The 11,782-nt window shown below is 46.5% G+C and overlaps 1 protein-coding gene across 3 annotated transcripts in view; it reads left to right on the forward strand.

Moving 5' to 3' along the window:
* Positions 1-982: 982 nt before the first annotated feature.
* Positions 983-11,782, forward strand: part of LOC106821344 (flocculation protein FLO11-like) — a 24,205-nt gene continuing 13,405 nt past the window's right edge. For all 3 annotated transcript variants that reach the window (XM_014826100.1, XM_014826102.1, XM_014826101.1), the window contains exons 1-7: positions 983-1,031; positions 1,294-1,379; positions 1,632-1,702; positions 1,909-2,058; positions 2,680-2,842; positions 3,109-3,265; positions 4,142-4,510. In XM_014826100.1, the coding sequence (XP_014681586.1) occupies positions 985-1,031; positions 1,294-1,379; positions 1,632-1,702; positions 1,909-2,058; positions 2,680-2,842; positions 3,109-3,265; positions 4,142-4,510 (1,043 nt within the window). In that variant the 5' untranslated portion in view covers positions 983-984. The remainder of the gene's footprint in view (positions 1,032-1,293; positions 1,380-1,631; positions 1,703-1,908; positions 2,059-2,679; positions 2,843-3,108; positions 3,266-4,141; positions 4,511-11,782) is intronic.

Below are 11,782 nucleotides of genomic sequence, written 5' to 3' on the forward strand. Positions count from 1 at the left end.
CGGTTACGAACAGAGACAATATGTTTTTATAACAAGTAAACACTGTTCTTGACATAGAAACAAAGATGGAAGCTGTTGGATGTGTATTCGTGCTGTGAAAGTGTGAAATCCAGCGAGCGTCGAGCAAATTTTGCGATCACGCTTTCCTACCTGCTATATATATTAGTGTAAGCGTGCAACAGTGGAGCCGCGAGAGCAATGGTGGCTGCAGCGTATATGGTTGCACGTAGGATTTGGACGGAATTTACAGGAAACTGTCGGCAATAATAGGTGAAAGAGAGTATAGAAACATTAAGAATTTGGTAGTAAATAGGTTTCGTATTTAGTTGTATCCCCCGAACGAGTTCGGGGGGATACTATGGATTTGGCCTCGTCGCGCCGCCGCCGCCGCCGCAGAGATTTCCTTGTGAGCGCTCTACCGGCTGCAGTTCTTCTCAGATCATCTTCAAATTGCTACTGCCTAGAAAAACTCATGCGAAGTAAACACTTCCATGCAACCAATTAACCTTTGACAAAAGTTATGTTATGGGCAGGGAAACACTATTGTCACGTGGTATATAGCAGCTACGTGGAATAAGCGTATCCTCTCAATTTTACACGTTACACATCGGAGCTCCGCTTTTAAGCAGGTGTCCCTAAATCTGAATATTTATAAAAATGTGTGAAATTGGCGATAATTTTTAGGTGTAACGGCCAATCACTCGCCACATCTCAGATTGTTTCACATCTCAAACATTTATTTTTCACATAAAAAATTACACATATAATTATCAAGAGTATATAATGGGAGTTCTCCCATATATACTCTTCGTTTCTATAATGTACGTCGATGGTTGCTCAATTAAAACTGACTTCTTCTCACTCGCTCATTTGTGTCCTTTTTTTGTGGTGAGCTGCAGTGTCATTGACACTCATTATTTACACAGATCTAAATTCTAAGTGAACTCATGATCTCATTTTGCGGTTTCTTTCTTCCAGAGTTCCATGGAAGAATCTTCGAATAATCCATCTCAGAACACCTACATTGGAAGGTAAAATTTTAGCATTCATAAAGAAATGAATATTGTTTGCTTATCCTTGTAGATGAAAGAAAATATTCCACTATTAATTATTTATATTCATTTGTGTTTCTTTTCTGTCTCATTTTTTATATATCAATTAAAAGCATGAGTTCTGATATTTCACTAATATTTTCAATTGAAATTGTCAAACTTGGTTGAATATGAATGGGAGATTTCCTTGTACTAAACATGCACCAAGTGTGACATATATGTTGTATCACATTTTAATTAGACGAACAGGGCTTGACGTTAAAGCTGGGAAGAACATTCGACGTGATACCTATGGATATGAAAGGTTCGAAGATTACTGGAGTTCCGGTAATTGTCCTAGGTCTACATGGTTAGCACAAGTCAATCGATGCACTACACTGGATAATTGTTTAGGGATACATTTGTTGTATGGTTAGAAGTATTTATGTAGCAGAATTTTCAAGAGGGTCACACTAACTCCTGCTGATTTCAAACTAAGGAGCATAACTGTAAACTGGAGTATAGGACTCTGGAGTCGCATTCAGTTTAATGCCTGTAAATATTTTTATATTAATTTGAATTCAAAATTAACATCTTCAGATGATGACGAAGAAGAAGAGGAAGAAAATTACAGCAGTACTGTCAAGAATACAGATGTACAGGTTGCATTGGTATGCTTTTGAAAGTTCAGATGCGTCACAATAACTGTCATTGTGAAAAATGTGATTTTCGTCTTTGTTTTTTGAAGATTTTCGAATTTTTGGTAATACCTGTGATTCCCAATAATTTATACTTTGGAGTATTTCAAGTCTGCATTATGCAACACAGATTTACTGTCATAACTTGCCGCATGTGCATTTTTAAATATTCTCTACAGAAAGCAAAATCTCCTGCTAACCTGAAAGTCGGTTTGAAGCGACTGAGCTCACAAACACACAACTCTCCCAGGGGGGATGGTCCTACTGGTGATTCTGCCAAGGAGCATTCTGCTAGTATGGTCAGGAATAAAGATGTACAAGGAGGAATGGTATGATTTCGGAGGCATTAAGATGTATTACAGAGGCGTGTTCAGGAGAGCGAACGCTCGAATCGAACGCTCGCTGCACGAACGCAGCGCCTCTTGAACGAAACACGAGCGCTCGCTGTGCGCTCGCTTGATCAAAGATGGCGGCCCCCATGAAGGGTTACTCAGCAGAGATTTTAATGTCTTCGAACAAGTACTGTTAAACGAATTAGCAGACGAAATTGATACGAATTGAATTTAGAAGTAAATGAATGAATGAAAAATGAAATGAAGTGGAAATAGATTGCAAATTGACGTCAGAAATGTTAGATTCGCATTCACCAGATTTCCCGTCGTTATCTTGTAAACAACTCGCGCGCTGAGCGAACAGCCTTTCAAACTTGCGCGCAAGCGCTCGCGAGCGCAGTGTCGTTCAGAAGGCGAGCGCTCGCGAGCGTTCGGCCTCCTGAACACGCCTCAGGTAGCTAAAAACGTTAAATTTATTGCGTCATTGTTCTTTGAAAACTTGGGAGCGGACGTCTCATGAATTGTTATTTAGCGGTATTAGAATATGCATTATGCTAAAAATGTTTTTACTGTTTCCATATATGTTAAACTGGTTCATTTTGAAAATATTATCTGCAGAGAACAAAGTCGCCTGCGACTCTGACATTGAGTTCAAAGAGACAGTGCTCAGAAGCACGTATTTCTCCTACGGATACTGCGCACACCGGCGACTCTACCAGGCAACATCCGACTAGTAATGGCACAGCGACTAAAAAAAACAAAAGAAACTTGAAGGCTATCGGTGCGTACCAACAGCGAGATAGACATTTGTCTACTAGGTTGAGCGAACGCACACCATGTGCCATTGATCACGACTACAAACATTGCACGTCTACATGCTTTTATAGGCGTTGGCACTTATTTTACATCATGGAATTAATTCGTGAGAAATTTAAAAGGTATAGGCCAGGTCAGAAGATAAGCGGTTCTTTTTACTAGTCGCCAGATGTGCGATGACTAGATACTGTGTGTGTAGTTATAGAGTATAGTTAACCTGTGTCCTTGTAGAACCATCACCTGGGCAGCAGGCATTCGTGCGTGTTAGGAATCCACCACACATCAGCAGCCAGATCACGTATGAGGGCGAACACACCTCTGGCTCGATAACCAAGTCCATGGTTCAGCCAGCTGATGACGGCATCATCCGAGCAAAGACCAAAAAACGGTAGGTGGCAACAAACAGCCAAACAAACAAACCGAGAGAGAGAAGAATGCACAAAATAAACATCAATAAACATATATTTATTTCAAAACAGATTTAACAGTGTGTGCAGTCAGTTGTAGTTGATAGTAGTGTTGGCACGTCTATTTGCTTGTTATACGCTGTGAAGCCTTGATCAATCTGAATTGAAATGTCTACTTCCCACGTATATGTAGTGTGTAACTTGCCTTCCTTCCATGGCAGTAATAAACACTGGAGAGAACAAATTTGTAATCTGGTGGCTCAGACCTTTTGTAATAAATATATTCACTTGAATGTTATGATTAAAAATGTGAAGTGATTGCACACACATCTGGCATTATTATAAAGCTGTGTTATATTATAGTATGTATCTCAGGTGCAAACTGTAAACTTTAAATGAGAAGTTTTTTAACAACTAAATTGCGAGTTGACTAAATCAGTGTTTTCGAATGTGAGGTGCAGCAAACTATCTCTTGCTATATGTACAGTGTACTCATATGTTTCATTATGTACTACATTTTTTTTTATGTTTTAAAGCACCGTTTTGTACTGTATTACTCAGAAATGTTGTTATTTTAACTGCTCGACACTATTGCATATATCAGATTTTGTCGCCATGAAAAAGACTTGTCTTCAGTACATGTATTTGTATTTGAATTACATGCAGTAAAGATTTAATACTACTACTACTACTAATAATAATAATAATTATAGTTAATAATAATAATATAAATATAATTTAATAATAATAATAATAAGAATAATAATGTCGTTGAATGGAATCGTTTCGGGTAACCGCGGGTTTTGCAACCTGCTATCGTTATCCGAGTCGTTTATGTCTGCTTTGCATCCGTACAGGCTGACGTTCTCCGATGCCCTCGTTACACAAGCCCACGAGATCAGCACCACGGCCGATCCATCGTCTCCTGCGCCCGACGACCAATCACGCGCAGAGCCACATTCCGCCTCCGCCCGAAAGTCCGGCGTCGATTCGAAGCTGCAATCGCGTGTGCCCACCCCGCATGCGTCGCGGACCACCTCCCTGCGGAAGTCGCAAGTCCAAACGTCGGGCGTGGCCTCTCCACTGAAACCACCCGCTGATTCCTCTCAGAAGTTACGCGCTGCCTCCCTCCGAAATTCAGCCGCCAACTCTCATGAGAAGACACACACCATCTCTCCTCAGAAGACACACACCACCTCTCCTCAGAAGACACACACCACCTCTCCTCAGAAGACGCACACCACCTCTCTTCAGACTTCTCAGACTGCCTCCTTACAGTCTTCTCAGACTCAGTCAGACTTCGCGATTGCGGCTCCCTCATTACAACGCACCCGGCGGCAGGAAAGCGGGCGAAGCCAGTCTACGACGCAGACAGGATGCTGCACGCGCGGCGCCTTCCGTGTCGCTATCCGACGACTTCGCCGCACGAGCATCTCCCCGACGACGATCTGACCGCACGACAGGGGAAAGTCGCGTGATCGTCTGACGAGCCGTTCGTGTTTCGGCGACTTTCGACGAAGGAAGTTGCCAGGAGCGCAGTCAGGATTGCCAGCAAGAGCGCAGGCAAGAATGCAGCCAAGATCCCTGCCAAGAGTGCAGCCAAGAGTGCAGCCAAGATCCCTGCCAAGAGTGCAGCCAAGAATGCCAGCAAGAGTGCAGCCAAGAGCTCTGCGCCTGGTGCCGTGGTGGCGCTGAAGGTCGCAAGTCAGAACGTCGGGCGTGGCCTCTCCACTGAAACCACCGTTGCTGATTCCTCTCAGTCCAAGTCGTACCGCTGCCTCCCTCCGAAATTCGAGCCGCCAACTCTCCCATGATGAAGACACATACCCTTCTCCTCACAAGTAACACACAGCTGCCAACCTCTCCCTCCAGAAGACGGCACACCACTCTCTTCAGACTTTCTCTAAGCTGCCTTCTCTCAACTTCTCACATCTGCCTCCCTTTCACATTCTCAGACTGGCCGTCCCATCAGACGTTCTCATGGCTGGCTTCCCTGCAACAACCACCCGGCGGCAGGAAGCGGCGAAGCCAGTTCGATCGACCAAGAACAAGGATGCTGCACCGCGTCGGCGCCTTCTGTGATCGTTAACAGGACGAGCTTGACCGCTCGGGCAGCGAGGCATCTCCCCGACAACGACGTTGCCAGGAGCGCAGTCAGGATTGCCAGCAAGAGCGCAGCCAAGAATGCAGCCAAGATCCCTGCCAAGATCCCTGCCAAGAGTGCAGCCAAGAGTGCAGCCAAGAGCTCTGCTGGTGCTAGTCGCCAGAAGTGCGCCATAGTAAGATAACGTCGGGGTGTGGCCTTCTCCACTGAAACCACCCGCTGATTCCTCTCAGATGCAGTTACTGCGCCTGCCTCCCTCCGAAATTCAGCCTCGCCAACAGTCTGCATGCAAAAGACACACACCATCTCTCCTCATCTAAACAGGAAGACACACACCACCCTTCTCAGAAGACGCACACCACCTCTCTCAGACTTCTCAGACTGGCTTCCTTACAGTCTTCCTCAGACTTGCCTCTCTCAAACTCGCACACTGCCTCCCCTTCAACAGATTCTCAGACCTGGCCTCCCATCAGCCTTCTCATGCTGGCTCCGCTGCAAAACCATCCCGGCGCAGGAAGCGAGCCGATGAGCCAGTACGACGCAGAAAGGATGCTGCATCGCGTCGGGCCTTCCGTGCCGGCTAACCTGACATATCTCGCCGCAGCGAGTGCATCTCCCTGAACAACGACTGACTGTGCCGGCTAGACGACGACGACGGGAAATTTCGCGGATTGTCGACGAGCCGTTTGTGGTTCACTCGACTTTTACGAAGGAGGTCTGCACACGGAGGGCCAGCCAGGATTTGCCAGCAAGAGCGCAGCCAAGATCCTGGCAACAGAGTGCAGCTCAAGATATGCCAGCAGAGCCCGCTGCCAAGATTGCAGCCAAGCATCTCTGCCAAGAGCCTCCCCAGCAATGTCTGCGAATGCTTCGAGCGAGCGGGAAGAGCGCGGGCGATGTAACGGTCGTCCGATCTCGTGCTGACGTGTCATCGGGAGATGCTGGAGATCAATGGTGGAGACTGGATGACGGGACGCTGCGGCGGGGTCGAGAGAAAACGCAGAGGAAGATCGGACCGCGAGCTGGAGGCAGAGGAAAGTTTCGGAATGGCAGGCGAAGCGAGCGGGGCAGGATTCCACCGAACGAAGCTCGTCAGGTCTCGTCACTTAGCTGCACAGGAAACGAGGCTACAGGTCGACCGACGACGGGATGACGACGCGCCGTTGATGAGGACTGATAAGCGAGGTCCGAGTGGCCGAGGGCGCGCAGGGTGCTGGCGTCCGGCGACGAGGAGGCCCGCATGAGTCGTTCGACGACGACGACGAGGAGGCGAGCGGCTGGAGGAGCGAGCCGGCCCGCCGAAAGAGCGCAGCGGCATTTTGTGCCGCGGCGATCGGAGAAGGAGGGTCTGAGCATGCCACGCTCAGACACCCATCTCCGAACTCCGACCTAGCACGGCCAACGACAATTGTGACCTGGTTAACGTCTAGTTAGATCGCGCACGTCCGCTGTCTGTACTGACAACCCGACATCTACCCGGTACTTTAGTTAGAGATCTGCACTCGCGGTCTGGTACTGCCAGTGCGATTCATCGTAACGACTAAGTTAGATCTGCACTCCGCGGTCTGGTACTCGCGGACGACACCGGTAAACGTCTAGTTAAGATCCCACTCGCGGTCTGGTACTGCCAACCAGACACCGGTAAGTGTTTAGTTAGATCTTGCACTCGAGGTCTGGTACTGACAACGACAAGGCCCTGGTAACACTAGTTTAGATCCGCAACTCGAATCTGGTACTTATCGCGACGACAGCCTCGCTCGAAGTGCCTCGCCGGGTACGACTAGTAGTTAGATCCTGCACTCTAGCGTCTGGTACTTGACAACGACACTCGTAATCGGACTTAGTTAGTATCCGCACTCGAGGTCTGGTAGCTGCCGACGACACCGTACCATGACTAGTTTAGATCCGCTACTCGCCGCGTGGTACTGCCGAGCGACATGCGTAACGACTAGTTAGATCCGCACTGCGCGTCTGGTACTCGCCAGCGAACATCGTAACTGCACTAGTTACGATCGCGCATCGACGGTCTGGTACTGGCCGACACACCGTAAACCGAACTCAGTTAGATCCGCAACTCGCGGCCATCTGGTACTCGCCAACCGCACCGGTAACTCTAGTTAGATCGCGCACGTCGCGGTCGGTAGCTGCCACGATCAGGTGACCCCGGTATACTGACTAGTTTAGATTCCGCACTCTCGGTCTGGTAACTAGCCAGCTGACCCGGTTAACATCTAGTAAGATCCAGCAACTCGCGGGTCTGGTATCTGCCACGACAACCGGTAACATTCTAGTTAGTTATCCCGCACTCGCGGTCTGGTAACTGCGCAGCGACACCGGTTAAACTGACTAGTTAGATCCGCACTCCGCGGTCTGGTACTTGGCAAGCCGACATCGGTAACGACTAACGTTATGAATCCGCACTCCTGCGTCGGTATGCAGCGACATCGTAACGACTAGTTTAAGATCCTGCACTCGAGTCTGTACTGGCCTGACGACACCCGGTAACGAACTAGTTAGACCGCAGCTCGCGGTCTGGTACTGTGCAACCCGACACCTGGTAACATCTAGTTAGATCCGCACTCGGCGGTCTGGTACTGCACAGCGACACCGGTAACCCGAGCTAGTTAGATCCGCACTCGGCGGTCTGGTATGCCAGCGACACCGGTGAAACATCTAGTTAGATCCGCACTCTGCGTCTGTGTACTTGACAACAGACACCGGTAACAATCTAGTTAGATCCGCACTCAGCGTCTGCGTACTGCCCCACGACACCGGTAATCGAACTAGTTAGATCCGTCACTCGCGTCTGCGGTACTGCCAGCGAGCACCGGTAACTTCTAGTTAATCCGCGACTCCGCGTCTGGAGCTTGACAACGACTACCGGTAACATCTAGTTTAGACTCCGCACTCGAGTCTGGTACGCGACGACACCGGTAACGAACCTAGTTAGATTGTCCGCCTCGCAGTCTAGGTACTGCCAGCGAACACCGCCTGCAGCTCACCGTAACCAGTCGATTAGATCCGGCACGGTCGCGTCTGCGTACTCCGCAAACGGACACCCGGTAACGTCTAGTTAGATCTTGCACTCGCCGTCTGTACTGGGGGCAGGACAGGTACGTCCGGTAACGTCTAGTTAGATCGCACTCGCGTCTGGTACGCCAAGCGACACCGTTAACGTTTAGTTAGATCCGCAGCTCTGACACGCGTCTGCATTTTCGAGGAGAATTCGTTTGAGAGTCGTTCAATTCGAACTACTGCAGATGAAAACAACCATTGAGGTTTATTATTCTCTGACTGCCCGAGACTCGTTCTTTTGCTTTTCGCATCCTTGTTGCTTCTCTGACTAACTCTCTTGATTTAGAATATTGTTCTGGAAATTTCATTACAAGTAAAGAATGAGATGTGGCCCTCACGAGGCAATTTTTTATCATCAACCCTGACATCGTCTAGATGAGCATTGCCATTGGTGCTCATACTTCTCCATTCGTCGGCCCGTCAACATTTGCTGGATGTTCCAACGATAACATCAAGAACCCCAGTTTGAACCCCGATGTTTCAAATTACATACAGTTGTTACTCCTATGGGAAGGTTTTGAACGTCCTATTTGGAGTGGGCAGCCTGCCAGGCGACCTAATTTTTTGGGCAAAATATTGGAAATGGCCTATCAGATTCAGTTCAGGTCAATTGAGTTTTGCTCAGCTTCTGGTATGGTGATATGAATAAGGACTAGTCCCAAAAACAATAAATCACACAGGTTTTGAATTTTTTATATTATCTGACGCAAATTAGGTATATTCTATCAAGCCAATTTCACTATGCATTTCAGTTGTCTGCCTACATCAACGATAACTCAAGAACGTGTTGACCCCACATGTATCAAATTGCATTACAGTTGTATTACTCATATATGGGAAGAGATTTGAACGGTCCTTATTTTTGGCGCAGTCGACTACTTTTGAGTGCACGCCTACTTTTTGCAAAAAATGAAAATTGGCCATGCTAATTCATTGGATTTTGTTACATTTGGTATAGTGAATTTGTAAGGCTTAGCCTCAAAACAGTTGTTATGGGAGAGATGCACAATTTCCCTATACGTTTAATTTCGTCTAACTGTTAACAACCTATAATGCATACCTATATACCTATGTAATTTTTACTGTGTTTTAGGATTCTTCGTTACGTTAATTTGACACTTGGAATATTTTATCTGTTTTCTATTTGCGCGATATTGATTAACCATAAATGCGGTCAATTTAGGAGTAGCGCCATCTCTCGTCCCAAAGATTTCAGACATTTCAATCTGGGATCAACTGTTATGTTTCGCTGATCAAAAGGACTATGCATTATATCAGTAGTCGAAGGAGTAAGATATAAATGAGAGAGTGATGCGTAAGTATATGGGAGTTCTCCCCATATATACTCTTAGCTTTATATATCCCCCCTCCTTCTACTCACACCCAAGGTGAGCTTACAGTGCATTCCGACACTTTCATTAAATGATTTCCAGATGGTCCTATCGTAAGAACTATTGTACGTGTGGCCTGTTCTGTAAGTTTATCTGCTTTGTTCTATTACTCATGTCTATGGAGGTACCGTTGGGCCGCAGCATATGGAGGAAGAGCCTACCAGCACTATGCACAGTCATCGGATTTACCGATCAGTACTACATCCCAGGTTAGTACTCATGTATCACTGGAAGACTCGCGTACTGCTACTGTGTAGCCTACGAGACGTTACCCGCTCTCTCGGGTCACCTGATCTATTTGTCTTCCTTACGCCGCTATGATGTAAAACCTTTCTTCTTCTCCAGTTGTTACTTACTCAGCGCAGGCAGCAGCATGTTCCTGTTTCGAAACCCATAGCATGACTTTGTCCTCAATGTATTCAGTGCATGAAAGTACGGAATGTCACTGGCTGCTAATCCAAATGGTTGTGCCCTTCCTAGTAAAGCATCATTACTAGAACTGTATTTCCATCTACGTCAGACCGAGGATGGGGCGAATTTATGCCTGACCTCATGCCGTGTCACAGGCGTTGTGTTTTCACTGATGTCCTTTTGTTGTTTGCTTTCCTCGTAGTTCTGTCAACGACTTCAGCTAACATCTGATACCTTTTTCTTTGTCTCTGTTCTTGTAGACTCGTCCAGTGTATTGGACTTACATAGATCTCCCACCCACACGACGATAATATCCTGAGTTCTCGGAGAAAAAAATAGTCACCCACGTTTAAAACCTAAAAAAGTTTCATGTCACTTTAGAAGGACTGCACTTTTCAACAATAGTTTAACTGTGGTAGGGATATCTAATTAGAATGTTTTTTGAATAAGAATAATAGTCTGTGCACCAATGCCTGGCGATATCTAGGAACATGTTAAACATTCGATCCGTAACTCTGCTGGATTGACATTCTTCGCCGGCAGACGAGATCAGATCCCATGTTCTTTCACCAGAGAAACCTGTCCACCGATAGAAAGCGCTCCACGGTGAGCTCAAAGATTCGCAATTCGAAAAAAAGCGAGCATTCGAATAAATCGAGAGAGAAAGTCGGGTTTTGTATTATATATGAAGGTTGTGAATGATTTGTGTGAATCTGTTGTACTCAATATCAACTATCATTCCATCCATCCTGAGAACCGTATGGCTCTAAGCCTTTTGCAAAAGCAGACCATGTCGATCGCACAAATTTGCACACATAACTCAATCATAAAGTGCACTTCCAGTGATTCTCCATTCAGGATGAAATTGACAACAGGGGGGAGGGACCACAAACACACACACACGGGGAACATGACACGACGGAGGGTAAACTAGGGGGTCCCGGGGCTGGTCGGAATGCACTGCAGCAAGAACAAGTCCGCACCTGCAGCTACAACACACACGCTATTCTAATTGACTAGATATAAAAAACATATATATAGGTTTAATATACTAACTACTATAACCACAACTATATGCTACTATATACAACTAATTAACAATCTATAATAGGTAACGTTTGTTATAGTTGTCGTTTGTTATAAGTATAGTCAATAGATCGTGTGTGCTGTAGCTGTCAAGTCGGACTTGTTCTTGCGCCAGCTGGGTCGATATGGGAATGTCTGCGCGCCACCGTGGCCCCTCAAAATTTGCCAGTAGCAGCAAGCGCCTACCCAAAGCTGACTCACTCAGCCTTTCCTCATCGTAGCCATTTCCCATTAAAAAAAAATATTTATAAAAACGCTGGCGCGCACCAGGTTTGCGCAACGTAGGGAGAAGCCTGCCACTCTACCGGGAAATCGAGTGGAAACAAGCCTGGATTATTCATAATGGTGTTGGTATTGGTCTCATTATAAACCCAAAGAAAAAAGTTAAAAAAATTTCGTTGGTCGGTCAACTCTTCCGGACGATTGTGATA

The sequence above is a fragment of the Priapulus caudatus genome, unplaced genomic scaffold, assembly GCF_000485595.1.
Source record: "Priapulus caudatus unplaced genomic scaffold, Priapulus_caudatus-5.0.1 Scaffold69, whole genome shotgun sequence".
NCBI classification, from domain to species: Eukaryota; Metazoa; Priapulida; class Priapulimorpha; order Priapulimorphida; family Priapulidae; genus Priapulus; species Priapulus caudatus.